Here is a 26,877-nt window from a genome sequence, read left to right as displayed (position 1 = left end):
GGAAGCAAGATGTATAATTAGGATTATTTATAATAAATATGAATAGTGCAATTTCTTTAACCATAAGGAATAACTAAATCCTTCAGGACAGTGTCTCATCAATGCACTGAACTCACTATGTTATCCATCTAACAGCCTCCACATGTTCTCACTGTAATTTCCCCTCATGAATGAATTTATGCTGCACTAATCTGAATGTTTGCAGGGAAATCAAACGCGTTTCACTCGCAGTACTCGAGCTGACTTACCTTTGTTTGAATGACGACTTGTACGCGCTGACTCCACAGACAAGGTACGAAAATATATCAGGCTACGTCAGTAGCGGTTGGTCTTCAGGGTTTCTACTCCACGGCCGTATTTCATACGGGTCCACATTTCCAATGCACGCTATTTTCTGCAAGTACCGCTGCTTTGCCTCTGGACGCAATCGGTCTCTATACAGTCCATTCTCTTTTGAGCTGCTTTTAAGCATCTTGTAATCGGCGTTCCAACACTGTGTGTTTGTGTGTGCCCTATAGGGCTTTAGAGTTGATGTCACGCCGCAGTGCATTGTGGGATCGCGGTGCCATGTTAGAAAGCCACAAATCAAAACAAACACACTGTGTTGGAAGGAGGTCTGCCAGAACCATGCTTAAAATCAGCACAAAAGACAAAGAGACTGCTTGCGCCTGGATGCCAAGAGACATTAGGCTGTTTGTTCTAATTTTCTATGACCTCAGCGCATTGAAAATAAAACTAAAAGCCTATAAAGAGCAATACGAATTTCTTTAGAACTTATCGGAATGAAGATGTGGAGAACACACCAACAAAAAATGATGACAGAGAACTCGATATCAGCTCGTCTCACCGCTGCTCTCCAAGCCTGACATCTTCGTTTGGTAACATCAGATACATGAGATCCCTCACGTTGCTTCCAGGAGGGGAAACGGTAAAAATAGAGCCCATTTTCCAGCTTATTTCTTTCCCTATCGTGCTATCGCCTAACACTGCAATCGACAACACAGCAAGTACAAGCCATAGCTGATGTTTCCATCTGCTTTCGCTCCTGTAGCCCTTTGTTTGGCCTACTAACATGGCGGCTCGACCAAAAATCGTGACCACGCCTCCTCCCATGACATCACGCTCTAAAGCCCTATCGAGCTGGTGGGTAAGAGACGTCTCTGAAAACATCAGCGCACTTTTGCAAATATGTGATGTCTTGATAAACCAGATATTTGAAATTTACACGACTACTTTCTCACCTGAAAATATGTTAAAAGTTTATTTTGTGACCAAGAAAGATTAATAAAAGTAATTTAAAACCTTAGTAGTGGCCGCCAGTGTTGGAAACTGAAATTGGCTGGGCCACGCTATGAATTCTGGGATATGGTGGACCACAAAGGACACACCCAACCCATCCTTCAAATTCGGGGAAGTGAAGGACGCATTTGCAGGAGTCTATGAATTGGGACAGCCTTCGTCGCCTGACTGTAACTTAATCGGCCTTCAAATGCGGCCTCCGGTGGATGCAGCCGACGTTTTGGGACACAGCTGCTGAGAGTGCCAGCAACACATAGCGAGCAGGTCCGCAGAGATCTGAGCAAGAGCAAATGCAAAAACTGAGCCATATGGGCTGTTATTGTGTGTGTATATGGATAATAGCAAACACTGAAATACATTTTTTGCACGCAGCAATGAATTTGCTCAAAATAAATCTCTCCTCAAAATGCAACACGTATTTATTTATTATTTTTTTTACGTGCGCTCAAATGTTTCATGTGCCCTCAGAATAGTGGTACAAAAATAACACTGTACTGCACAGCAAAAAGAGGACACGTGACTGCAGTTAACCTCTCTGCCACCAGGTGTCATTGCTGGGCTTTACAGACCTGAGTACATACAGGAGGGTCTATGTTTGAGCTTTTTATTCATTTTTACAGCATTTTTGATCCCTCATTAGTTCATAAAGTACAGATACAAAGAATAAAACATTTTGAAACAACTACAAAATAAAAGATTATGACACATAAAATAACAAAAACAAATAATAATAATTAAAATTATCATAAGAAAGGAAATAGACTTTAGAAACACTGAAATTTCTAAAGACTCCACTAAATCAGGGTCAGATGTGTGTGGAGGTCCAAGACGTTTGCTGGATGCGAATTATCATGTGCAATGCTCCAGTTTGACCACACGGGGGCAGTGCTGTTACACACTCAGACTGCAGGACATAATAACAGTGTTGGAGTGTGAAAGTAAATCAGCTTTTCTCTCAGTGTTTCCAGAGTGATTTCTGATGACATCAAATTGTTTGTGTGTCTGTTGTCACAGCAGCAGCCATCAGTGACAGCAGCACACAAAAGCAACACAACAGGAGGTTGTATGTTTGTCACACTTAAATGTTTCAGATCAAACACAAAATGAAGTTTGTAAATGAAGGCGTTTGTTATTAAGGGAACAAATCCAAAGCTACATCTTCCTGATCTGAAACATGTAAGTGTGACAATTATACAAGGAACAGGAAATCAGTTTGAACAGCTGTAATCAAACTGTCAACCTTTTTTAATAAACAGTCCGAAAACACCAATGAGGTGAAGGAAAGGTCACTAGGAGAACTGATAAGGAGTTAGGAAATAACAGAGCCGTGTGCTGAGAATGACCTTACACTCTCTCTCATTAACAACGTGATGCTGGATGTCCACAGGGTTAAAACTACAATGACCAGAAGATGGACTACAAAACGTGCATCTTACTTTTCCACAGTGTGTCTGACCCTGCTGTTTGAAAAATACGTGTTCACAACAAAGGTTGAAATTTTAAAGAAGATTTAGGGTCAGATTTACTAACATGTGCAGCAGCATCACATCTGTATCTGTGAGAGTTTCACTGTCACGACAAAAAACTTAAACGAGTCACACAGATGTGAATTACAAAGACTGTTTTACTGTAACTGCAGGAAGTGAAACTATCCTTCCTCATGCCCATTTGCCTGTGGCAGTTGCTGCTGGGAGGTTATTACTGGGAGGGAGATGTTATCAGAGTTATCAGAGCTGTCAAAACAGCACCAAAACTTTGTCTCTGTCAGTAAACTGGAATGAGCTTCTTCTCTGCTGGATCTGAAACAAAGGCAGCTGTTACTGTGTTAGATTCTGTCTGCATGTTGAAACATCTTATTAAAAGTAAAGATGTGCACATACAGACACGTATCACAGTGACGGCTGAGGATCCTCAGAGTCCTCTGAGGGATTTCCTCATCTTTCATGTTGTCTGTCTGTTTGAATTCAAGCACTATTGTCTATAACTGAGCCTCAAACAGCCTCAAACAACCAGAGCCTGAAAATGAGACATAAAAAGCCTTTTTGGTGAAATTATGCTCACATTTAAAATTGATGTCATTTGCTTCATTTTGAGCTTGATTCTTTTTTCTTTTCTGTAATTAGTTTCCAAACCTGTAAATGGTTGAGTGCAGGGGTGTCAAACATAAGGCCCGGGGCCCAGAATCGGCCCAGCAAAGAGTCCAAATCGGCCAAATGGAAGTTTTTGGAGAATGTGAAGGAGGAACGTCTCCTCCGCCATGACCACTCATACAAAACCAAATGAATGAAGCAACAGAGAAACAATTAAATGACAGAAAATTCCTGTTTTTCACTGTTTATAGAAATAAAAAAAAGACATTTTCTGTTCATTAACAAAAACTTTTTTACAGATTTTTAGATGAGCTACATTCCTCTGAACCTTCAGTTTGGTTATTTATTTATTTCCATCCTTGTTCTTAATGTTTTGACCATCACAGGTCCAAGTCACCAAGCGTCGGTTCAGATTTGCCGGTCACATCCTTCGGCTACCGGACCCGAGACCTGCCCGTGTCGCGGTTCTATGGAACCTGAAGAATGGAAAGAGACGGCGAGGAAGACCTAAAATAACATGGAGGAGGACTTTCCTTGAAGATTTACGTTCAGTCGAACTGTCATGGGATGAAGCAACAACTGCCGCGATAGACCGAGTTCGATGGCGTTCTCTTGTCGCCCGATGCGCCGATCAGCACGGGAGGATCTAAGTCTAAGTAAGTCATCACAGCACTATGAACTGTGGGTAATCCCTCAGGTCCACGGAGATGAGGACTTATAGAAAATGTGAATAAGGACTCAAAGTGTGTGCAGAGAGCCGTCGTGCACTTGATAACATGACAACTGCCTGTCGTCCTCTGAGCCTTCAGAGGCCGACACAAAGCTGTGACTGTTTATCTGCACGTCTCAAACACGCCTCCATTTGTCTGCAGGCTGAGTGATCTGACTGAGCTCAGCCTCCATTTTCTACAGGGAGACGCTCAGAGGGGCTTTCAGTTTCATTTCACAGGAACAGACTTGCTTTTGTTTTACATGCAGGTGCTGCACAGAACACACCCTGTTCAACCTGTTTGTGTGGCTGACTCCATCTTAGACTAATGGGTGGATCAGCTGGTTCAACAGCTCAGCAGTTTGCATGATTTTCCTCTATATAAAAACCAAACAGTCCTGTACACAGTGTGCTTAGTACTCCGAGTGTGTTATCTGTCAGTAATCGTGTTGAAAGGCTCTAAAGCCTGAGTTTATAAACAAACCCGAACTCTGGATTTATCTCCACCATGTAACCTGCTGACATCCACCTAGCTGCTGTTGACCCATGATATGGAGATATGGTACTCTGAGATAAGATGGGCCTGATCATTAAAGACCTTGTACGTGAGGAGCAGGAATTAAATTGTGGATTTTACAGGGAGCCAATGAGGAGAAGCCAGTATAGGAGAAAGCTGCTCTGTCCTTCTAGTCCCTGTCAGGACTCGACTGCAGCATTTTGCATCAGCTGAAGGTTTTTCAGGCAGTTTTTAGGACATCCTGATAATAACCAGTTACAATAATCTGTGCAATGTTCACACTTGTTTCTGCTGCTGATATAACTTCTGCTTCCTGTCTGTGTGTTTCTTCAAGACAGGAAGCTGATTCTCACGCAGGTCACAGATCCACACTCTAAACCCACTGTGGACTGTCCCACAGACACAGAGCACATCCTGTTCAACCTGTTTGTGTGACTGAGTCCAGCTCAGACTCCAGCTGGTTTGACAGGTCAGTAGTTTGCATCATTTTCATCTATGAAAACACCAAGTTCCACAGTGTGTTTAGTAAAGCACAGCAGAGGCTGCAGAGACAGATGCTGGTTGCGGTTTATCTGTGTACAGAGCTGTAAATTAAATCTGTGTTATCAGTCACACAGAATAACAATAACTAGATTATTTGTGACGGGCTGACAGGTTAAGTGTGATCATCAGAGGATTCATGGACTGTTACTGTGAACACAGCTGAACCATGAGGACACCTTCACTCATGGCTGACTGTGAGCTCCTGATGGTGGGCTTTGAATGAGGGGAAAGAAAGTCACAACAAACAGTCTTATTATCCAAGGGAGGATTTGTTATTCCCATCAGCTTTTGCCTGGAGCTTCCAGCTGGCGCCAGGGGGGCTGCATGAGATGAAGATGGTAGCTGTTCTGGTCAGTGCGAACAAACTGCTTCCAATTTTACAGTTGGTCTAATGTCTGTCACTGGTCACCAGGTCTCTCAATTCCCATTGTTCTTCTCCAACATCTTATCCATATTGTGTTCAATAAACACAGTCTGAGTGCTCACAGCCCTGCCCATCGTCTATCATGTTGGCCAGCCTTGTGGGATTTTGAACAGCTGTAGCCACTTTTGTTCTTCGATAAGCCAGCTCCAATCAGCCAGAACTCTGTTATCATGGTTCTGAATTGGTAGATGTCATTCAATGTCCTCCATCAAGATTGTTGCCAGACACGCGATGTGACCGACGAGTATCCGGCAGCAAATGTCTCTGCAGGACAAGGACGGGATCTCCCAAGAACAGGAGGGTGTCAGTTTCATTAAGGGACCAGTTGATCAAATCTATAATTCTTCTTCAAGTTTTTAGAGAACACGTCTAGGAGACTCTCTTAGCGTTAGAGAACAAGCGAGACTATACAAAGAGAAGCCAAGCAGAAAAGATAACGGAGAAGGAGAAAGTGTGACAGCCTCTCAAGAGCCAAGAGCAGAGAAATCCTGCTGATTGCTGCTCAAAGCTGCTTTGACCTGAAAACTGGGAGATGGATTCAAAGTATCTGAGGATTTCAGAGATGCTTTGGGAATAACAGGAAGGGGTTACTGGTTACAGACGAAGGTCATGTGAAGGTAGTGTAAACATCTGATTTACTGTTGTCTGGTTTCATCTGTGAAAACACATCATATGAAATGAATTCAAGAAAAGCTGTCAGACTTTATCTGACACAATATAAAGAAGAAAATCGCCTCCATCACAAAGAGGAAGTGAACTCAGTCACTCTCCTGTACTCTGATTACAGTCATGTGCTTTACAGGAAGCTGCTGAACACCCTGGACACACATGAACCAAGCTGTTTAAAGAAGGAAGTGAAGAGTACAGAAGTCGAACAGGGTGGAGCAGTTCAGTGATGTAGGTGGAGGCTTCACACTGTCAGGCCTGTTTGTTGTGACTCTCTTTCCCCTCATTCAAGGCCGCGTTGATCAAAGATTGTTGACTTTTGCTTAACTGGGTGAAGGGACACTGTCTCGTGATTGTGCACAGAACACACACACACACACACACACACACACACACACACACACACACACACACACAAACATACGCATGTACACTGACACAGACCTGCACTCACCCCCTCCAAACATCTTCCTTTGCAAGTTAACATGAGGGTTCCCGATGGTCAGGGACAAATGCAATCACAAGGCAGGTGCTGTAAATGGACCAAACTTCAGTCACGAGAACAACTGAGATAATCCAGCCACAATACGACGAGTCTAGTCTTTAATTTACTGCTGTATGTGTTGGTTGTAGTTACATCATAAGGTTTTAAAAACTGAGCTTCAAAACGAACGATGGAAACAAAGACCAAGAGAGTCTGACAGTGATCACTGCCTCGTTTTAGGGGCCTGTTCAGATTAAAAAGAGCAAGATACAAAGAATTTAAACATGTTAAAAACACAACAGCCTTAATAAACACAGAGTAGTTTGGACCTGGACGGAGGGTTTATCACTTAATGACTGGATATCCAACCTGCTGTGAATGTTTTAATGCAGTACAGTTGTTATTATTATCACTTGTCACATCCTGTTTATGACAGTTAAATTAAATATAATTAGTATAAGAAATAAAAACTTCTCATGTAAACTGTATATGGTGTTAAATACTACTATAATGTCGGTCATAAGGTGGTACTTTAAGAGCCATATATTTTATAAGGTGGTACTTATTGTGACAAGTTTGAAGACCACCGCTGTAAACAAAGCAGCACGTCTGAGGTGCAGGCCACACCTTTTCTTATTCTATAACACGTGTTTTTTTCTCAGAAACTTATTATTATTGCATGCAATAATAATAAGTATAACATAATAATAATAATAACATGCAATTATTTTTGCATGTTGGGTCAGGAGCATACCCACTGTTCTCTCTGCTCCCGGGCTATAGAGGACACCCTGCATCCTCCACCACGGTTTCAAAGCTCCAGCCGAATACTGACCATGCCGCTGTCAGCTGTCACACACTATTCTCACTGAGAAAAACTGGTAAACATTATAAACTTCTATTCACATTTAGAATAACTGATTAGGCCATTTTATTCATTTGCTACCATTAAAAATCCATGAATTAAAAAAACAGGACCACCAACATGAATGTAGAAAGACGTTCTTTCATGTTTACCTTTTAAATAGGTTTGCTTACAAAGACATCATGAACGTCTTTAAACACTGAGCTCCCACATAAACCATCGCTAATCCCCGTGTGTTGCACCCTCTTCCCTGTCAAATTCCAGTGTTAGTTTCCATGTTTATTTTGTGGCTTTTGAGCCCTAATGAGGGCTAATGTAACACTGAGGAACAAGTGCAACATTTTCAGTGTAGAGGAAGGGGTCTCTCTCCTCCCATTTACTTTCATACAGCAGCGACAGCAGGAAGTGCGACCTTTGATGCAACTAGTCCACTAGTAAACTAGTAATATTTGTACAGTATTTTTGCACAAGAGTTTTGTACCTGGATTTTAACTGATTACATTTCATTAGTGGCTTTTCCCAAAGCTAGTCACCGATTGAAGTTAACCAAATCATTTTTAAATTATTCAAGGTGTTAATGTTGGACTAGCCTTTTCTTTGAACTAGAAACTGATTATTTACGAGCTTTCATAGGATCTCAGAAGCATCTAAAAGTTCAAAGATCTTTTCAAATAACGTGTTTGCCAGTATGATTGTTAATTTACAAATTGAAGAAAGGCTAATATTTGCTGTGCAAATAAACATTTGTGATAGTCAGGCTCCTTCACTGTCAAAGGAAGAGTTAAGGAGTGGTCAGAGAGAGGAGACCACTCCCCCAATAAGAATTACTTATAACCTGAACAGAAACTAAACTAAAATTCACTTCTGTCTGATCATCTCACGATGCAGATCCTTGTGCTGGTCCTTGGGATTGTGCTGCTCCCTAAAGGCAAGTTTTTGTTCAGTTATCTGTTCTTTTAAAGGAAGTGTGTACTCTAATATTCAATGAAACTTTTTTAAATTGCTTTTACAACATGTACAACCCAGCAATGTGTCTACTTCCTGTAAATGATTTTTTTTGTTCTTTGTTTGAATCTATTTTAGTCAGTGTTTCATAATTTATCCACACAATTAATGCAAGAGAACATGATTTAACTCTCTTTTTAAAAATATTTTGTGGTTTATCAGCCTGCCCATTGAAATGCTATGATTGCATACCTGGAACATCTGGAGTCTGCATTGGGACAAGAGATTGTCCTTCGTCCTATACTCGCTGTGGTTCAGCCAGAATTAATACAAAAATGGGTGAGATTTTATTTTATAGTTCTTCTTCTTTTCTTTTTTGACCTTACTGAGCTGACAGTGGTTCCTCTTTGGTTTCAGGTGGTTTGGAAACTAAACGTGTGTTGAGAACCTGTTTTACACCTGATCAGTGCTTCAATGGCTCACTCAATCTCGGATTTTCCCAAGCTGTAATTAACACCATGTGTTGCACCTCTGATCTTTGCAACTCTCAAGATGTCCCTGGTAATTCACACCATGTTTCTTGGTATTGTGGAATAGTATTCCCTGTTGTGATAAATAACTAGATTTTATTAATTATGTGAAAAAAAGTTACAAAATGAGGTTTAAGACTATTTATTTTTTCACTCACCAAGTTCACTTGATGAGAAAGAATCCAGTATTTGTGTATCTGAAGTTTTTTGGCACTTGATGAAATAATCAATGAAAGAAATATGACATATATTTTTGTGCTTCATAGATTGGAGCATCTCCTCTCCAAATGGGAAAAAGTGCTTCCAGTGTGATGAAAAGGACTGCACCAAAACTCTCAGCTGCAATGGAACTGAGGACTACTGCATCTCAGCAGCAGGTAATGGGCCTACAGCATTACGTTTCTGCATGTTTCTTCTTTTCTGCTTAGAGGAACATTCAGTGATTCTTTTTTCAAACTTGTAGTTGAATAATTTTTGTTTTCTCAGTGAAAGCAGGAGGGACAACTACTAAAGTAAAGGGCTGTGCCTCCAAGACGATTTGTTCACATTCACAAACTGAACAGCTCTCAGCAGTCATTGGAGGAGAAATCAGCTGCTGCCAGGGTGACCTCTGCAACAGAGCCAGCAGTACAACAGCCCACCTCCTGCTTTTTGTGTCCCCGCTGATCTCTTTGGTCTTTTTCTCTTAGCTGACGGGAAAAAGATCACAGTCCACTTTTCTTTAAACCACTTATTTACCAAGAGTTGGATGAAAATATAGTTTCATGAATAACAGTCTTTACTTTTTATCCTTCCTCAAATATTTTAAAATTTGCTCCTTTAATTTCTTTAAGTCCTTTATACATTTATACTGTTTTCTTTAACATTTCTAAAACATTTTGACGTACAAAGTGTGTATACTCATTATTATGTTACTTGAACTCTCCCAGCAGCTTCTATGAATGACACGCACGCTGATGATGTAGATGTAGAGTCAATGTTCATTTGAATGTGACAGCTTCAGTCTTGGTGACACATCAGATTAACCTGTACTGACACACAACTGTTTTAGCTGATCTTGGCTCTGTAGAAGCTTTAGCACCACTTCTTAAAAGATTTAAGTGAGTCTATGTAGATATTTAAGCCTGAAGAATTTTTGTGCCTTGTGGATTAGAGAAAATCTCAAATAAATGTATACCTGTGCACCCAAGTCTTGTTCTTTTAAGAATCTAAAGATATATAATGTACAATCATTCAATTCTGGAAAATATCAGCGAGATAATTACAAATCTTCAAACATCATCTGGTTCCAGTAGCACAACATGTGTACATAATTATACGTACAGTACAAGCCAAGCAGGGAAACATAGACAGAGAGGGAAAAAAGACGTTTCCACCTCTGCCAAGAGAGAAATTTTAATGAAGCAGAAATATCAAATGAACGCAATTAATAAGACAACAATTCAGTTCTTTAAAGAAGTTTTAACACAGTCGCTCAGCAAGATCAGGATTAAAAGAATAATGCAACACGGTTGTTATTCTTCTTTAATTGTGGAGATTTCTGAGATGAAAACTACACTGCTACATTTAACACAGAGGTCACATTATGAGTGATAGCATAGATGAAATAAACATAAACAGAAGATGTGATTCCCAGGTCTGAATCCACTGTGATTACAGCCCAGTACAGGTGGAGATCCACCACAGCGCCACGAGGTTTCCACACGAACGGGCAAATTAGCTCCAGCTGCTAATCTGTAGCATCATGGCTAATCTACATCACTACCAGTAATATACAGTAACCACACATAATGGGAATTAACAGCCAACTTTCACACATTCCCTGCAACCGTGTGGACTTATCTTTAGACCAAGGTCAAACTATTTACTGCTTTTATCTCTTTACCTGCAAATATATAGACATAGTATATTGTTACACACTTGTAAATGTCTCATTGGAGACTGGCACACACATTATTTTGCAACAACTAAAGAAAAGAAAATATTTGAACCATCAGAACATTTTAACCAAATACAATATTGTAAATAAAAGATTACAGGGGCAGCGTTTCTTGTTTTTGTCAATAAAGCTTTTCATGTCCTTACAAGTGCTATTTTTTCTCCTGCTTAAAAATTTGGTCAGTGACAGTCCCTGGATAAGCAGAGGAAGATGGATGGATTAAATTTTCTTAGTCCATCCATCTTCTATAGAGCTGAGGTGTCAGATTCTGTGTAATATTATGCCACAATCCTGTCAGGAATCAGGATGATTTTGTTGTGTTTTACGCTTTGGAGGGACAAAATAACGTTAGGTCTGCTGGATTAAAAAATTATTTTGTGAGATCATGCTTATGTGAAACTAGTGGAGATGGAGGTTGCCCAGGTGTTTGGCCACATCTATCAGAGCTCCTGACACCAGCTGTGGATCATCAAGCTGGGGGCACTGCTGGACTCTGCTCACTGCAGCCTTGTAGTTCTGCAGGAAAGCAATGTCTCGTGCTCTCAGCTCCTCCTCTGTGGCTCTGATTGTTTCTGAGAGACTTGCTATCTCTCTGCTCAGAGCTGCAATCATTTCACTCATACTCGCACTCTTCTCCTCCTCTTCCTCTCTCAGAGCAGTGATCCTGGCCTCCTCTTCCTCTTGCAGAAACTGGTGAAGCTTCTTAAACTGCTCCTTGATCTGCCTCTTTGCGTTAAAGGCCTGAACCTTAATGTGTTCTGCTGTTTGAACAAAGTTTCCTTTAACTCGTTCAAAGGCCTTCAGTTTGTCCTGTAAGGGTTTCAGTGAGATCTGGAGCTCCTTTCTGTGATCCTGCGCAGCCTCATCGATGGGTCTGAATCTGTGGTTGCTGTGAGTTTTTGAGTCTCTGCAGATGAAACACGCTGGCTCCTGATGGTCCAGACAGAAGAGTTTGAGTTTCTCCGAGTGCAGACCGCAGAGCGACTCGGACTCTGCTGAAGCACTCTGATTTGTCTCCAGTAAGAAGTTCTCACACAGGTTCTTTAACACCAAGTTACAGGGTGGGTTTTTCTTTTTAGATGCACTCTTACAAACAGGACACTGGTGTATTTCTTTCTTTCTCCACCATCTTTTCAGGCAGTTTCTACAAAAGCTGTGGCTGCACGACAGAACAACAGGGTCTCTGAATATGTCTCGACAAACGGGGCAGGACAGCTCTTCTTGGATTCCAGACGACATTTTATCTGTGACTGACGCTGTTAACAAACCACACAAACAGGAAGTTAGAAACTTACTAATCTATAGAAGGTACTTCCACATTTTTAGGGCTCTAAAAACTCACGTAAACGAGGTGAAGTAATCCCAAATCTCTTCTCCTTCTGTGGGTTTTGTCTTCTGGTGAATAATATTGAATTGTTTTTTACAGAGTTTGAAGTTTCCCCTCAGTTGAAAAAGATCTTCTGCTTCCTCTTTTTAGTAACGTAAGTCAGGAAACACGTGGAGCGCGCTCATACGTCAGAGGTGCTACATCACTTTAAATTTGTTTATAGTATTGAAGATATCAGTTAAAGAGACAGCATCATCTTCCGTGGATTACTTTAGCCTGAAGTCCAGATTTTCAAATTTAACTCAATAAAGTTAATGAAAAAAAAAGAAAAAAAGAAAAAAGAAACTAGTGGAGACGTTTCTACATAATACACACAAACAGTTTGGACGCAGCTTTTCATTTTATGGTTCTTCTTTATTTTGTAGATTGTCACTGAAGGCACCAAAACTCTAAATGAACACATGTGTAATTTTGTAGTAAAGAAAAAAGAATGAAATAACTCAAATATGTTTGTTATGTTTATGTTATATTTTTTAAAATAGTCGACCTTTGCTTTGATCACTGCTTTGCACACTCTTGGCACTCTGTTGAGGAACTTCATGAGGTATTCAGCTGTGTTAAGGAAGAAACGCTTTTATAAGGTTTGTGTTGCATTAAAGTATATGTTCATATTTTACTCTTAATAGGAAAAGAACAAAATGTACTACTCGCTCTGTCTCTAGAAACAGGAAGTTCACCCTGTGACATTTACCGCGAGAGATTAACACACACACACACACACACACACACACACACACACACACACACACACACACACACACACACACACACACACACACACACACGTATGCAAAATTAAAGGAAACTGCTATGCTTGTTTCACCCTGCTTACTATAAATAAAGACGAACTGCAGCTCGGTGTGAGTGAGTCTCTCTCTGAGCTCTCACCCGTGCAGCACGTTAACAGTCTCCAAGTGTCTCAGTGTTGTTTATTCACCTAACTGTTTGATAACTGTAAATCTCTAACAACCTGAAATATTATTGTTATTGTTATCTTAAAGTAATATTATTATTGCTTCTAGGCTGGACTAATGTAGTTCATTATTATCAGGATGTCCTAAAAACTAACTCCAAAGGCTGAGTGAGTTCTGAACAACCAAAAAGCTCAATCAGACCAATGTTTTGCCACTAAGCAACATCCTCAGGCAGAACTCTATGTATCAGGTTGGTCCTGATGCACAAACATGTTTTAGATGGACTCAGCGGTTTAACATTAAGATGTTATTATGAAAGAAAAAAAGTTTTGCTCTGACAGCTTTTCTGAGAGATCTAATAAGATCCCAAACACATTGACCTCTTTGTAGAACATTATTAAATAAGCATATTATTTAACCTTTTAAACATTTTAAACACTGGGTTGTGAATAGAAGATGGAAAAACAAAACAACTAAAACAAAGAGAAAAAAGCTACGCAGCACACAAACTCTGGAAAGGGGACCTTTATGTCACCGAGCACATTATTATGTATGCATTAATAAATAACAACTTAATAAAGATATTACACTCTTAATTTGTCGTTCTGTCACGGCTGGGGCGGCAGTCGTGTGGAGGGTGAGAAAGGAGGATCCAATAGCAGACAATGGCGGAGGTGCAAGTGGGTTTTATTTACAGTGCACAAAACCAAGGTGTGGGCAGAACCGAACATAAACCTAAACTGGGAAACCTAATGCAAAAACGGAGGACATGAAGCGAGGAGCAGAGACACAAAGAAACATGGAACAATGCAGACTACACGGGAGGTTCACAGAGAAATACAGACGACACCACGAGAAGCAGACACCAACTATAAATACACACACCAGGTAATCAGGAAATGGCACACAGGAGGGGACACAGCTGGAACTAATGGGCATAACGAGACAGGGGAGAGGTAAAACTGAACACACTGACATGTGATATGAACTTTCAGAATAAAACAGGAAACTAACAGACACAGAGAACCAGACAGGACACTGAACTTGACAGGCAGACTCATGAGCAGACACAATAACACCATGGACAGACAGAGGGAACACAGAGAAGTGGGAGCAGGCAGGCAGAGAACAGAAACCTAACAAATGGCAAAATCACAACAGAATACACACTTGGAATGAACAAAAGCATAAAGAAACACAAAACACTGAGTCCTCAGACTCAGGACCATGACAACTCTAAAGCAATAGGTAACCCAAGTTGTTTCAGTACCTTGCCATTCCGGGTTTCTAAACAGTTCCAATATCTTGGAATAAATGTCACTCAGGATTATTGTGGTTTATTTAAACACAATCTCTCTAAACTATATGATGAAACCAAAAATAACATAGACAAATGGATTAATCTACCAATTTCATCAGCAGGGAGGATAAACATTGTTAGAATGAATATTCTTCCCAAATTCTTATTTTTATTTCAGTGTATCCCTATTGTGATTAATAAAGCCTTTTTTAATAAATTAGACTCCTTAATATCCTATTTCATATGGAACAGAAAGAATCCAAGAATCAAGAAAAGCTACCTGCAGAGACCGACATGTCAGGGAGGGATGGGGTTACCATGCTTCCGTCTGTATTATTGGTCATGTAATGTTCGTTCCATGTCGTTTTGGTTGCGGACTAAGGGGGCCGACTGGACAACGATGGAGAATGAAAGCTGCTACCCCTCCTCATTAGAAGCTGTGATCTATTCAGCTCTCCCTATCCCTAAACATGACTTTAAAAATCCTGTAGTCTCTCATACAATTAAAATCTGGACACAGATAAGGAAACATTTCGGGTGGAAGGAAGCTTCCATACTAACTCCACTCATGAATAACGCATCATTCGCACCATCACTCTCAAACATTTAATTCTCCAATGGAACCACAAGGGGCTGCACTCAATAAAGGATTTATTCATCAACAAGGTTTTTCCCACATTCCGGCAACTGCTAGAAAAATTTGACTTGCACAGTAATGACTTTTTCAAATACTTACAGATCAGAAGCTTTGTAGGGAAGCTTTTTCCATCTTTTCCAGGTCGGCCCCCAGACTCTGCCTTAGATAACTTATTTCAGTTTGATCCACTCAAGAAAGGACTAATAACAAAAATTCACAACGCTTTGTCACAACTGGATGGAACTGTCACACTTGACTATCTGAAAGAGGCCTGGCAGCGTGACCTTGGTACGAGAACTACAGACAATCAATGGAAAAAAGCCCAGGAAAATGTACACTCTTCCTCTGTTTGCATTCGTCATGGACTCTTACAGTTTAAAGTGCTACATAGACTCCATTTATCAAAGTTGAAACTGTCAAAAATGTTCCCCAACGTAAACTCATCCTGCAAGAGATGTAAACAGCAACCTGCTTCACTGGCGCATATGTTTTGGACTTGTCCCTGTATAACAACATATTGGAATAATGTCTTTCATATCTTGTCTAAAATTCTAAAAAAAACACTTAAGCCAGACCCAATCTGTGCTTTATTTGGAGTGAAGCCGGTTGTTGTAGACCTATCAGCCACCCAAAATAATGTGATACGTTTTGTGACGCTGCTGGCACGCCGTTTGATTCTATTAAACTGGAAACAAAAGGTGCTTCCTACCACATCAGCGTTAATACAAGATGTATTGAGACACTTGCAGCTGGAAAGAATTAAACTCCTACTAAAGGGGAGGTTGGAGGAATTCCATTCAACCTGGCAACCTTTTATAGATTTCTTCAATACTGTACAGATATAAATGGTCACTGAGCCTCATTGGTAGTTCGATAAATAGCATCCTCTGTCCAACATTGTTTGTTGTTGCCTTTTTTTTTGTTGTTGTTGTTGTTTTGTTTTTACTTTGTTTTTTCCTATTGTATATATGCAATCATTTATATTTGAATCTTAGTAGCCTTTATGATAAAGAACACTGGAAAACCAAATAAAGAGATTTGAGAAAAAATAAATAAATAAATAAATAAATATTGAAATATCTTTTGAATTAGTTAAATGTCAGAATAAAGAGAGACAGAGCTATTTTTATCACTCTCATCATATTTAGGAGTACATATACACTAAGTTTATTGTTAATTAATAAGAAAACTCCAGACGATTCGATTCTGAGCTGAAGAAGCTTCTGATAGTTTAGTAGAGTCCATGTGAGTAAATCGGTGGCACAGCTGTGGATGCATATAAGGCAAAACACAGAGCCTGTTTCTTTGACATGGGAACATCAAGAGATGTCAACCAAAACACCAGGAAAAGAACTGTGGAGCTCCATAAGTGTGGCTCAAGTTTGAATACAATTTGGTGCCATTTACAATTAAGAAATACAGATAGTTTCTCTCTTTACTCTTAAAGTTAACAAATATTGTTATTGATAAATAATATATTTATCAATCAAAAAAATAAACATTTAGTCTGATTTGATGTTACAATTAAAAAGTGTTTGTTTTTATCTGAAGAGTTTGTACAGTGGGGCAAAAAAGTATTTAGTCAGCCACCGATTGTGCAAGTTCCCCCACTTAAAATGATGACAGAGGTCAGTAATTTGCACCAGAGGTACACTTCAACTGTGAGAGACAGAATGTGAAAAAAAAATCCATGAATCCACATGGTAGGATTTGTAAAGAATTTATTCGTAAATTAGGGTGGAAAATAAGTATTTGGTCACCTCAAACATGGAAAATCTCTGGCTCTCACAGACCTGTAACGTCTTCTGTAAGAAGCTTTTCTGTCCCCCACTCGTTACCTGTATGAATGGCACCTGTTTGAACTCATCATCTGTATAAAAGACACCTGTCCACAGCCTCAAACAGTCAGACTCCAAACTCCGCCATGGCCAAGACCAAAGAGCTTTCGAAGGACACCAGGAAAAGTATTGTAGACCTGCACCAGACTGGGAAGAGTGAATCTACAATAGGCAAGCAGCTTGGTGTGAAAAAATCAACTGTGGGAGCAATCATCAGAAAATGGAAGACATACAAGACCACTGATAATCTCCCTCGATCTGGGGCTCCACGCAAGATCTCATCCCGTGGGGTCAAAATGATCATGAGAACGGTGAGCAAAGATCCCAGAACCACACGGGGGGACCTGGTGAATGACCTGAGAGAGCTGGGACCAAAGTAACAAAGGTCACCATCAGTAACACACTACAACGGCAGGGAATCAAATCCCGCAGTGCCAGACGTGTTCCGCTGCTGAAGCCAGTGCATGTCCAGGCCCGTCTGAAGTTTGCCAGAGAGCACATGGATGATACAGCAGAGGATTGGGAGAATGTCATGTGGTCAGATGAAACCAAAGTAGAACTTTTTGGTATAAACTCAACTCGTCGTGTTTGGAGGAAGAAGAATACTGAGTTGCATCCCAAGAACACCATACCTACTGTGAAGCATGGGGGTGGAAACATCATGCTATGGGGCTGTTTCTCTGCCAAGGGGACAGGACGACTGATCCGTGTTAAGGACAGAATGAATGGGGCCATGTATCGTGAGATTTTGAGCCAAAACCTCCTTCCATCAGTGAGAACTTTGAAGATGAAACGAGGCTGGGTCTTCCAACATGACAATGATCCAAAACACACCGCCCGGGCAACAAAGGAGTGGCTCCGTAAGAAGCATTTGAAAGTCCTGGAGTGGCCTAGCCAGTCTCCAGACCTCAACCCCATAGAAAATCTGTGGCGGGAGTTGAAAGTCCGTGTTGCTCGGCGACAGCCCCAAAACATCACTGCTCTCGAGAAGATCTGCATGGAGGAATGGGCCAAAATACCAGCTACTGTGTGTGCAAACCTGGTAAAGACCTATAGTAAACGTTTGACCTCTGTTATTGCCAACAAAGGTTATGTTACAAAGTATTGAGTTGTATTTTTGTTATTGACCAAATACTTATTTTCCACCCTGATTTACGAATAAATTCTTTACAAATCCTACCATGTGGATTCATGGATTTTTTTTTTTTCACATTCTGTCTCTCACAGTTGAAGTGTACCTCTGGTGCAAATTACTGACCTCTGTCATCATTTTAAGTGGGGGAACTTGCACAATCGGTGGCTGACTAAATACTTTTTTGCCCCACTGTAAATATCTGGTTTCAACTGTATATTTGATGATTGTCAGCACAAAGAGGGAGAGAGAGGAGCAGAACAGAGATGAACAAGAGCAGGTGAGACACACATGTTAGTGAAATGGTTGTTTACCAAAAGTATCACTGTATCACAGGTACTCATGTTTCTTTTTAGGTTTGCTTTTTTTCAAATTCTGTATTTATTAAGTTATGCAGGCTTGTTTGCACAACAAGGCTAAATAATTATATAAAATTTTCCATCCATCTTCATCCGCTTTGTCCGGGGCCGGGTCGCGGGGGCAGCAGCCTAAGCAAAGAGGCCCAGACCTCCCTCTCCCCAGCCACCTCCTCCAGCTTATCCGGGGGAATACCAAGGCGTTCCCAGGCCAGCTGAGAGAGATATAATCTCTCCAGCGTGTCCTGGGTCTGCCCCGGGGCCTCCTCCCGGTGGGACATGCCTGGAACACCTCACCCAGGAGGCGCCCAGGGGGCATCCTTGTCAGATGCCCGAACCACCTCAGCTGGCTCCTTTCGATGTGGAGCAGCAGCTGCTCTACTCTGAGCCCCTCCCGGATGGCCGAACTTCTCACCCTATCTCTAAGGGAGAGGCCAGCCACCCTTCGGAGGAAGCTCATTTCTGCCGCTTGTATCCGCGATCTCGTTCTTTCGGTCACTACCCACAGCTCGTGGCCATAGGTGAGGGTAGGGACGTAGATCGACCGGTAAATTGAGAGCTTCGCTTTTACACTCAGCTCCCTCTTCACCACGACGGACCGGTGCAGCGTCCGCATTACTGCAGCTGGAGCCCCAATCCGTCTGTCGATCTCCGGCTCCCTTCTCCCATCACTCGCGAACAAGACCCCGAGATACTTGAACTCCTCCACTTGGGGCAGGAACTCATCCCCGACCCGGAGTGGGCACTCCACCCTTTTCCAGCTGAGAACCATGGCCACAGATTTGGAGGTGCTGATCCTCATTCCCGCTGCTTCACACTCAGCTGCGAACCGTTCCAGTGCGAGCTGGAGGCCCTCACCCGATGAAGCCAACAGAACCACATCATCCGCAAAAATCAGAGATGAGATTCTGAGGCCACCAAAGCGAAAGCCCTCCGCCACTTGGCTGCGCCTAGAAATCCTGTCCATAAAAATTATGAACAGAACCGGAGACAAAGGGCAGCTAGTCGAACCTCGGATATAAAATTTTCTGAATCTAAATATTGTACTTTGGTAGAATTAAAAAATAAGTGTAGTGCAGGTCTATGATGATTTTTAGTTCTACTATCATCTAGTTCTGATTGTGGTTCTGTCTTGGTTAAGTCCTCAGTAGTCCTGGTTTTGAACTGTTGTAGTCCTGTTTTAATTCTGGATCAGTTATGGGTCTGGTTGAATTGGGGTTTAGTCCTCGTGTCTTGATGCAGCCCCGACCTTGTTCTGCCTTGCTGCTTAATTAAAAAACTAGTTTAAGGTGTCCTGCACATGTGATATATATTTTTCCCTATATGAGGTCATTCTTTTTTGAACAAAACTCAAAACAGAGCCTATTAATCATTCAGTCATTTCTAACCCCCCCCCCCCCCCCCCCCCCCCCCCGCCCCCCCCAAAAAAACAAACAAAAAACAAACAAAAAAAACAAAACCCACATGCATACTACCCTTTAGGGCTAAGCCCCGGGTGTTTCAAATGTCTGGCTCCGCCTCTGGTCTATGCCAAACCAGAATTTTAAACTGCTTTTCCAATTCGCCTCTCAAAATTTCTGATTCACAGTTAAGAGTGTGGCATGTGCACATGACATGTTTTCACCATTTGTAAGCCAGAAGAGTGACTGCTCTTGAAGCCTGGTTGTTGCACAATACTAATACTCTTACTGCCACTACTTCTTGTTCTACTAGTACAGCTACTGCTACTGCACAAGGACCTCAGAGGGACATATGGCAACAAGGCTTGGAGGTCAGACACGTAGGGCCTGCAGGGTGGGGATCCAGGTGCCACATGGTGTTGCAGCTGATAAAGCCATAAACTATGCCCATTTTGTTGAAGTGATCACCAGTTTGCTGGGTTTTTTAGAGACACAGAGTGAGAGCGATCATGTTCTACATTACTGTTTTTAATGGATTTTCAGAGCTGTTGATTTATGAAGCAGTCTTCATGGAAACATGTCAAGTCTGTTTTTGGGATTGAGTGTTAAATTGTCAGTTTTAATAAAACCTGCATTTTCCTGCAATGATACTGGAGAGCAAAGAAAAGTTAGACGATGTTTATCCAGCTCTTCCAAAATGTACCTCACAAACATCTGCTGGATCCTGAATTCAACATTCTAGGGCCTATGAACAGGTTAACACTGAATGTTCTACGAATACTGGCCCAAAGGTAAAAGGTGAGAATTCCTCCGGTAAAATCTTTTCTTTTTCTTTTTAAATTGTAAGAGCCTTCAGGCACTATGGCAACAGGAATGCAAATATTAAAATGTGATGAAGAAAAGCTTGAAAATAACATTTTCACCCACAAGCACAAAACCAAGAGCCCTAACATGTGATTAGTTTTGACTTGCTGCTATAACTAAAACATGGTGTAGCTGTTGTGTTGTTTAAGAATGGAGAACGCATTTTTTCAGCGTGGGAGCGTCAGGCCTCACATTTCGGAACAGCTTCTAATGGAGCCTCACTGCGTCTAGAGACTGGAGAACAGGTGTTTTTATGTCTCTGGGTTAGTTTTAAAATATATGACAATCATTTTCACCATTCCACCTTCAGTGGTCATCTTCTTTTTACCATGTAAAAAGGGAAACACTTGTCTCTGTCCACAGTCAAAGATAAAGAGCAGCTGTACCTGGGCCTCCTTGTTCTGATGGTTGTTTGTCCATAACGGACGTCTTCAGTTGTCACTGCTGAGTAGATCACAGCTGAATCAGTCTCTGTACAATAAACACATTAAAATTACTGCAACAGTGCTGTGATATTATTACACTACAGCGATGGAGACATTTCATTCTGTTCTTTTAAGCTTATTAAAAGCATTAAATGGTGTCTTTTTATAAATAGCAGCAACTTTTCACAGTTTTTATTTTTTAATCTTAACACCTCTGCAAAACAGTGAGAACAAAGAAATCAGGATGTTTCTGAGAAAAAGAAGAAGGGCGGCCACAGAGCTGCAGACTGATGCACTTTTACCACAGAGCATGAAGGAAACATGCATGACCAGTGTTATCAGCCAAACCCAAACACACTGCAGCAAGAAGCTCCATCAGTGTCACACTAACTCGAGTCAAAAAGAAGCAGCACAAGTTTAAAAGAATAAAAAGTCACTGATGGATATAAAGGACATTTTATCTGTTCAGTCTCTTCATATGTCTCATGTTCACATGTTCCATATCTTAACTGTGTGTAGCAACAACAGATAACACACATGTGTGGGCCTCATCTGAGCTCTGACACATGTAGCTCAGTGACAGCACTGTCTCTCTCTGCCTCTCTGTCTACATGGCTGTGAACAAAAATATAAACACTGAGGCTTCAAAATGCAGCATCTACAACACTGTCACTCTGCCTCCACCATGGAGACAGTCTCCATGGTGATGAGTACAATTGGCAGCTGAAACTGTTGTGAACTTCTCCATGAGTCATATTTCCTGTTTCAGAGCTGCTGATTGGCTCTTTGGGCCCTTTACCTTCAGGAGGTCATGGACGAAGCACTGAAGTCGTTTATCACGTAAAAAATATTTTTAGTTTATAATAATTTGATAAATAATAAAATATTAATAAAAACTGGAAGTTTTTTTAGAACTTAGATTTTAAGCTATTTATGCCTTTTTTGCTGCTCTTTTTTAAACTTATTCCCTTTAAACTGTATTTATTCTTTTTAAAATATATTGGTTATTGCACTGTAGAGGCTGCTGAGGAACAGTATTTCGTTTCAGGCTGTGTAACACGAAATGACAATAACCAATAAAGTCTTGAGAGCTGCCATCATTGTTCCAGCAGGAGGCAGTAAAACACCAAACTGCACCTGTTGTGCTGAAAAGGTGTGAGCATGTGCAGTAACCCAGTAAGTTACCTGAATATCTCTCTCTCAGACACACACACACACACACACACACACACACACACACACACACACACACACACACACACACACACACACACACACACACACAGTACTGATACTAATGACTCACTCTCAGATCTATTTGGGTTTAATGTCAGGGTATATTTGTGGATGAAAGTTTTGGTAGGACACATGATGTGGACAGTCTGGTAATCCCAGAATATTTTAATGTAAGAAAACTCCAGACAGCTCTGGAGAAAGTTTCAGAGTAAAAGCCCTGGAGTGTTTTACATGTTATTCTGTTGGATTAAATCTGACGGAGCTGATTCATAAACACTTCACTGCCAGGTATCAGGTGACCTGCAGAGACTGATCCTACAAACACTCAGAAACAGAGTAAACCAAACTGCACCACAGTGATCAGACGAAACCTTCCTGACATGAACACAGCTCCTCAGTAAAAACTGTGAACATCTGGGACTCTCCTCAGCTCTTACTGGGACAGTGGCGCGGCTGCCCCTCTGTGGGTCTTCCTTGGTCTCTTGTGTTCTGGGGGCCTCTGGATGTCTGGAACACTCCCTAGCAGATCATTACATGGAGAAACCTTTGGAATGCAAGCATGCTGATCCACACAGGTATGCACACATGGGTATTCACAGACGCGGACTAAAGCTTTCTTGGCTGCTGCCTCAAAGCACACTGTGCGCTGTCTATCTTGCGTGCTGAACAATATCGTTTATTATTTAGTAACTATTGATATCTATGACTAGCTAGTTTATTGTGATGGTGCTTTTTTTTCTATTATTATGTTGCTCTTTGTTGTTTACTGTCTCCTCTGTTTGTTTTTGTTTTTTTTTTTCTCCATACAGGTGACCCAGGAGTTTTTTTTGTTGTTTTTTTTTTTCTTCTCTCTCCCCCCCCCCCCCTTCTCACCGTCTCTTCTCCCCTTTGGTTTTCTTTCATTCTTTCCCCCTGTCCTATTAAAAAAAAAAAAAAAAAAAAAAAAAGATGACAAAGGATGAACTGAAGCTCCACCATCACGTGATGTCGCATGCTGCTGTTTCTGATGTCACTTAAAAAAAAAAACAAAAAAAAAAAACTGTGAACCAGCAGAGAGACTACAGCCAGCACCATACACCACCTCTCTGACACAGTACACCCTCGGGCAGGTGGTGTCCCCATAAACAGTGTGAGAAGCTCTGATTATTTACTATGTTCAAACAAACTGAGTGTCCACAAACGTCTGAGCTCACAGTGAGAGCTGCTGGCACAGTTTGGAGGTGTTCTGCCGCCTGCTGGACACACAGAGCTACAACATGAGGATCAGAGGAGGCTGGTGCTGCTTCACCTTTAGACACAAGAAGGAGGTCAAAAAATGTAGAAACAGAGATTGTTTTTAAACCTGTAAAGGAGGAAATCCTGACGAACCAATCCACAGCCAGAAAAGAAGTCTAACTCTGTGCTGCTCCAATCAGGAATCAGCTCTGTTACTGTGTGAGTGTGTAAAGTCACAGAGTAGCTGGTTTCAAATGTATCTATAAAGTTTATTCACATTTTATTTAGGCTTCAAAAAACAGTCCAAGTTTATTTCTTTGGACTTTGTTCACTTAATGGATGTTTCCCTGCATTTCTATTTTCACACAGTTTATTTCTTACAGCAGGAAAACTGAACAGAATGTATGTAAGAGGTCAGAGTGAGGATGACGTCACTTAATACAGGAAATACATGTTTGTCTGTTTTGATGATGAAGGACTTCTTCAGCTCTGTAAACAGCTACACTTGAGAGGACAGAGGTGATTTCATGGATCAATAACAATGTGTTTATCAGCTTTCATCATCGCAGTGCAGACATGACGTCAGATCTATCAGAGTGAAGGCCGTCTCTCTGATGACGTCACAGAGCAGAGTCCTTCTGTCCAATAAAGGATCTCAGATCAGCTGCTGCCATCTTGTGGCCACAGTTGGTTACTGTCTCTGAAAGTTGTCTCATGTTTCCTGTTGTCCTGCTAACAAAGGCTGGAGCTCATCATGCTGAGAGGGCAGCAGCATTTTGTGGCTCTTCACACATGTTCATTATATTCTGATGATCCTGGATGGAGACAAACTACAGATAAGTGTGTTCAGCCCAACTAGTTTATCTCATTACAGCAGTTTGATGTTTCCCTTTGAATCCCCCTGAAGATCCTGACAGTGAAGCACGTACATAATACTCCAGCCTTTCAACTCTGAGCTTATTTAGTTCTATTAATACACTGAAATCTCATTTGTGTCATGAAGAAAGTCTTTAATCAAACAGAATTCAAAGATCAGAAACATTTCATATATGGAGTTAAACATGAATCATTGTTTCAACAACATATTTATTGTTGTCATAAACAGACAAGAAGACAACAACAAACTGCTCCTCCCATTCAACACATGTCAGTCCATATCCCAGCAAACTAAATCATCTCCATTTACACATCAAATAGAAACATGAATCACTTGTAATGATTAGAAACTTGATAGAATTTCAAATCTAGTTTGGGGAGTCATTCAGTGAGAAACAGTGAAATGATTTTCCATGTGAAAAGGTGGACAGCAGAAACAGAAAGAAACAGTGAAACTAAAAGAGAAACAAAGAGCTTTGGAACAACGAGGCAGCAGGAGGACAGCTGCAGTTTAACAGCTTCAACTCACTGACAGGAAACAACATTAGAAACATCATCATCCTCAACTCATCTGCTGCACTGACACTGACACCTTCAACGGCAACACCTTCACTTTATCACGTGTATAAATGTATGGAAACATCCTGTGAGTGAAAGTGTGTGTGAAGGTGTGTATGTGTGTGTTAGTATCAGGATCAGAGAACGACAGCTTTCCTCTGTTCCAGTCCAGATTCACTCTGATCCTCTGGAGCTTCTTCTGAACTGAGAGAGCAGATTCTGCTGATGGTGAGTGTGCTGAGTATTTACCTTTATTGAACCCTATTATCCATAATCCAGTCGTGGATCCAGTTAATGGTGAGTATTTACCTAAAACGAACAACCGTATTCTCCATAATGTAGACCGCATGCTTCCCTTCCTCTGCACAGACTCTGCTAACACACCCAGTCCCCACACTGTACTGTCTCCAACATCAACATCCCAGCTGTGAGTCCCTGAGTTAAAGCCCTCAGAGCCCAGGACAGACCAGTAATTATCAATCCTCTCTGGATTATCAGGAAGCTGCTGCTTCTCTCCTCGTCTCACACTGGTCAGATCTTCAGACAGGATGAGGCTTGGATGAGCAGTGTTTGGGTCCAGAATGAGAGGAGTGTAGGAGACCATGTCCTTCATGTTGTTCCAGATGTTGAAGGTCAGGTTGCCCAGGTGTTTGGCCTGGTCTATCAGAGCTCCTGAGGGCAGCTGTGGATCATCCAGCAGGGGGCAGCGCTGGACTCTTTCCACTGCAGCCTTGTAGTTGTGCAGGAATGAGACGTCTTCAGCTCTCAGCTCCTCCTCTGTGGCTCTGACTGTGTCTGAAAGAGCTGCTATCTCTCTGCTCAGAGCCTCCATCTTCTCCTTCATCATCCCACTCTTCTGCTCCTCTTCCTCCCTCAGTGCAGCCAGCCTGGCCTCCTCTTCATCTGCTAGAAACTGGTGAAGCTTCTTAAACTGCTCCTTAATCTGCCTCTCTGTGTGTCGGGCCTGGACCTTAATGTGTTCTGCTGTTTGATCAAACTTCACTTGAACTTCTTCACAAACCTTTAACTTCTTCTTTAAGGGCTCCAGAGTTTCCTGAAGTTCCTTCTTGTGTTGTTGTGCAGCTTCATCGATGGGTCTGAATCTGTGATTGGTGTGTTTTTCTGAGGCACAGCAGACGACACACACTGGCTGCTGATGGTCCAGACAGAAGAGTTTGAGTGTCTCAGAGTGCAGACTGCAGAGAGCCTCTGAAGCTCTCTGATCTCTCTCCTGTAAGAACGACTCACACAGGTTTCTTAAAGCCAGATTTAAAGGTGGATCCTCCTTTGAAGATCTTCTCTTACAAACTGGACACTCGTGTGTTGGTCTCTCTCTCCACCATCTCTTCAGACAGTCTTTACAGAAGCTGTGGCTACATGACAGAATAACAGGATCTCTGAAGACCTCCTGACAGACCGGACAGCAGAGATCCTCCTCTGATCTGGAAGCCATTGAGTCTGTGAGTGAAGCTGAAAACAGCAGACAGGAAGTACAGTCAGTCCTGGCTCCCCTCCCTCCTCTACCACCTTCACTGAAACTTCCTTTGAGTCGTGTTTTTGCTCAAACTCACATTCAGTGTGTGGAGCGTCAGCAGCTTGAAGCAGCAGTGTTGGAGTTTTCCACTTTTCTCTCCTGTAGCTGGACTCACTCAGAGGAAGCTGCTAGTTTGGTCTGAGCTCAGTCTGATCGTCTGTGCGTCTCTCTGTACTGAGGACGAAGAACTTCCT

General features: G+C 41.5%; 3 protein-coding genes across 6 annotated transcripts; 1 reads left to right on the top strand and 2 right to left on the bottom strand.

Moving 5' to 3' along the window:
* The first annotated feature begins 8,399 nt into the window (after nt 1-8,399).
* LOC146673203 (phospholipase A2 inhibitor PIP-like) lies at nt 8,400-10,249 on the top strand. The gene is made up of 5 exons (XM_085401970.1): nt 8,400-8,525; nt 8,765-8,881; nt 8,960-9,103; nt 9,339-9,449; nt 9,559-10,249. Exons 1-5 carry the CDS (start codon nt 8,480-8,482, stop codon nt 9,759-9,761), a joined length of 621 nt encoding a protein of 206 aa, XP_085258096.1. The 5' UTR covers nt 8,400-8,479; the 3' UTR covers nt 9,762-10,249.
* An 866-nt stretch (nt 10,250-11,115) lies between these two features.
* LOC146673202 (E3 ubiquitin-protein ligase TRIM35-like) lies at nt 11,116-12,480 on the bottom strand. Its single transcript, XM_085401899.1, has 2 exons — nt 12,354-12,480; nt 11,116-12,267 (listed from the first exon to the last, which is right to left on the bottom strand). The coding sequence occupies exon 2, from the start codon at nt 12,248-12,250 to the stop codon at nt 11,411-11,413; it is 840 nt and encodes a 279-aa protein (XP_085258025.1). The 5' UTR covers nt 12,251-12,267; nt 12,354-12,480; the 3' UTR covers nt 11,116-11,410.
* A 12,673-nt stretch (nt 12,481-25,153) lies between these two features.
* Nucleotides 25,154-26,839, bottom strand: LOC146673201 (nuclear factor 7, ovary-like). Of its 4 annotated transcripts, none has more exons than XM_085401754.1 (2): nt 25,459-26,839; nt 25,154-25,410 (listed from the first exon to the last, which is right to left on the bottom strand). In XM_085401754.1, the coding sequence occupies exons 1-2, from the start codon at nt 26,600-26,602 to the stop codon at nt 25,154-25,156; spliced, it is 1,401 nt and encodes a 466-aa protein (XP_085257880.1). In that variant the 5' UTR covers nt 26,603-26,839. The 4 variants fall into 4 exon arrangements, with proteins under 4 accessions (XP_085257880.1, XP_085257882.1, XP_085257881.1 ...); XM_085401756.1 differs by having other exon boundaries at nt 25,154-25,398; XM_085401755.1 differs by having other exon boundaries at nt 25,154-25,427; nt 25,482-26,839.
* Between the last annotated feature and the right edge of the window lie 38 nt (nt 26,840-26,877).

The sequence above is a fragment of the Rhamphochromis longiceps genome, linkage group LG3, assembly GCF_057381845.1.
Source record: "Rhamphochromis longiceps isolate RC_006_pf linkage group LG3, R_longiceps_female_GT1.1, whole genome shotgun sequence".
Classification (NCBI taxonomy): Eukaryota; Metazoa; Chordata; class Actinopteri; order Cichliformes; family Cichlidae; genus Rhamphochromis; species Rhamphochromis longiceps.
The sequence above is the reverse complement of the archived record's forward strand: the minus strand, read 5'-3'. Positions and strand labels throughout refer to the sequence as shown.

Excerpts from the sequence above, each read along its gene's own strand:
- LOC146673203 (XM_085401970.1), top strand. The coding sequence starts at position 8,480 with ATGCAGATCCTTGTGCTGGTCCTTGGGATTGTGCTGCTCCCTAAAG. Across the intron at positions 9,104-9,338 it reads CAACTCTCAAGATGTCCCTG|ATTGGAGCATCTCCTCTCCA; the intron begins GTAATTCACACC and ends TGTGCTTCATAG. Across the intron at positions 9,450-9,558 it reads CTACTGCATCTCAGCAGCAG|TGAAAGCAGGAGGGACAACT; the intron begins GTAATGGGCCTA and ends TTGTTTTCTCAG.
- LOC146673202 (XM_085401899.1), bottom strand. The coding sequence starts at position 12,250 with ATGTCGTCTGGAATCCAAGAAGAGCTGTCCTGCCCCGTTTGTCGAGAC.
- LOC146673201 (XM_085401753.1), bottom strand. The coding sequence starts at position 26,602 with ATGGCTTCCAGATCAGAGGAGGATCTCTGCTGTCCGGTCTGTCAGGAG. Across the intron at positions 25,459-25,500 it reads GTCTGTGCAGAGGAAGGGAA|GTAAATACTCACCATTAACT; the intron begins GCATGCGGTCTA and ends TGTTCGTTTTAG.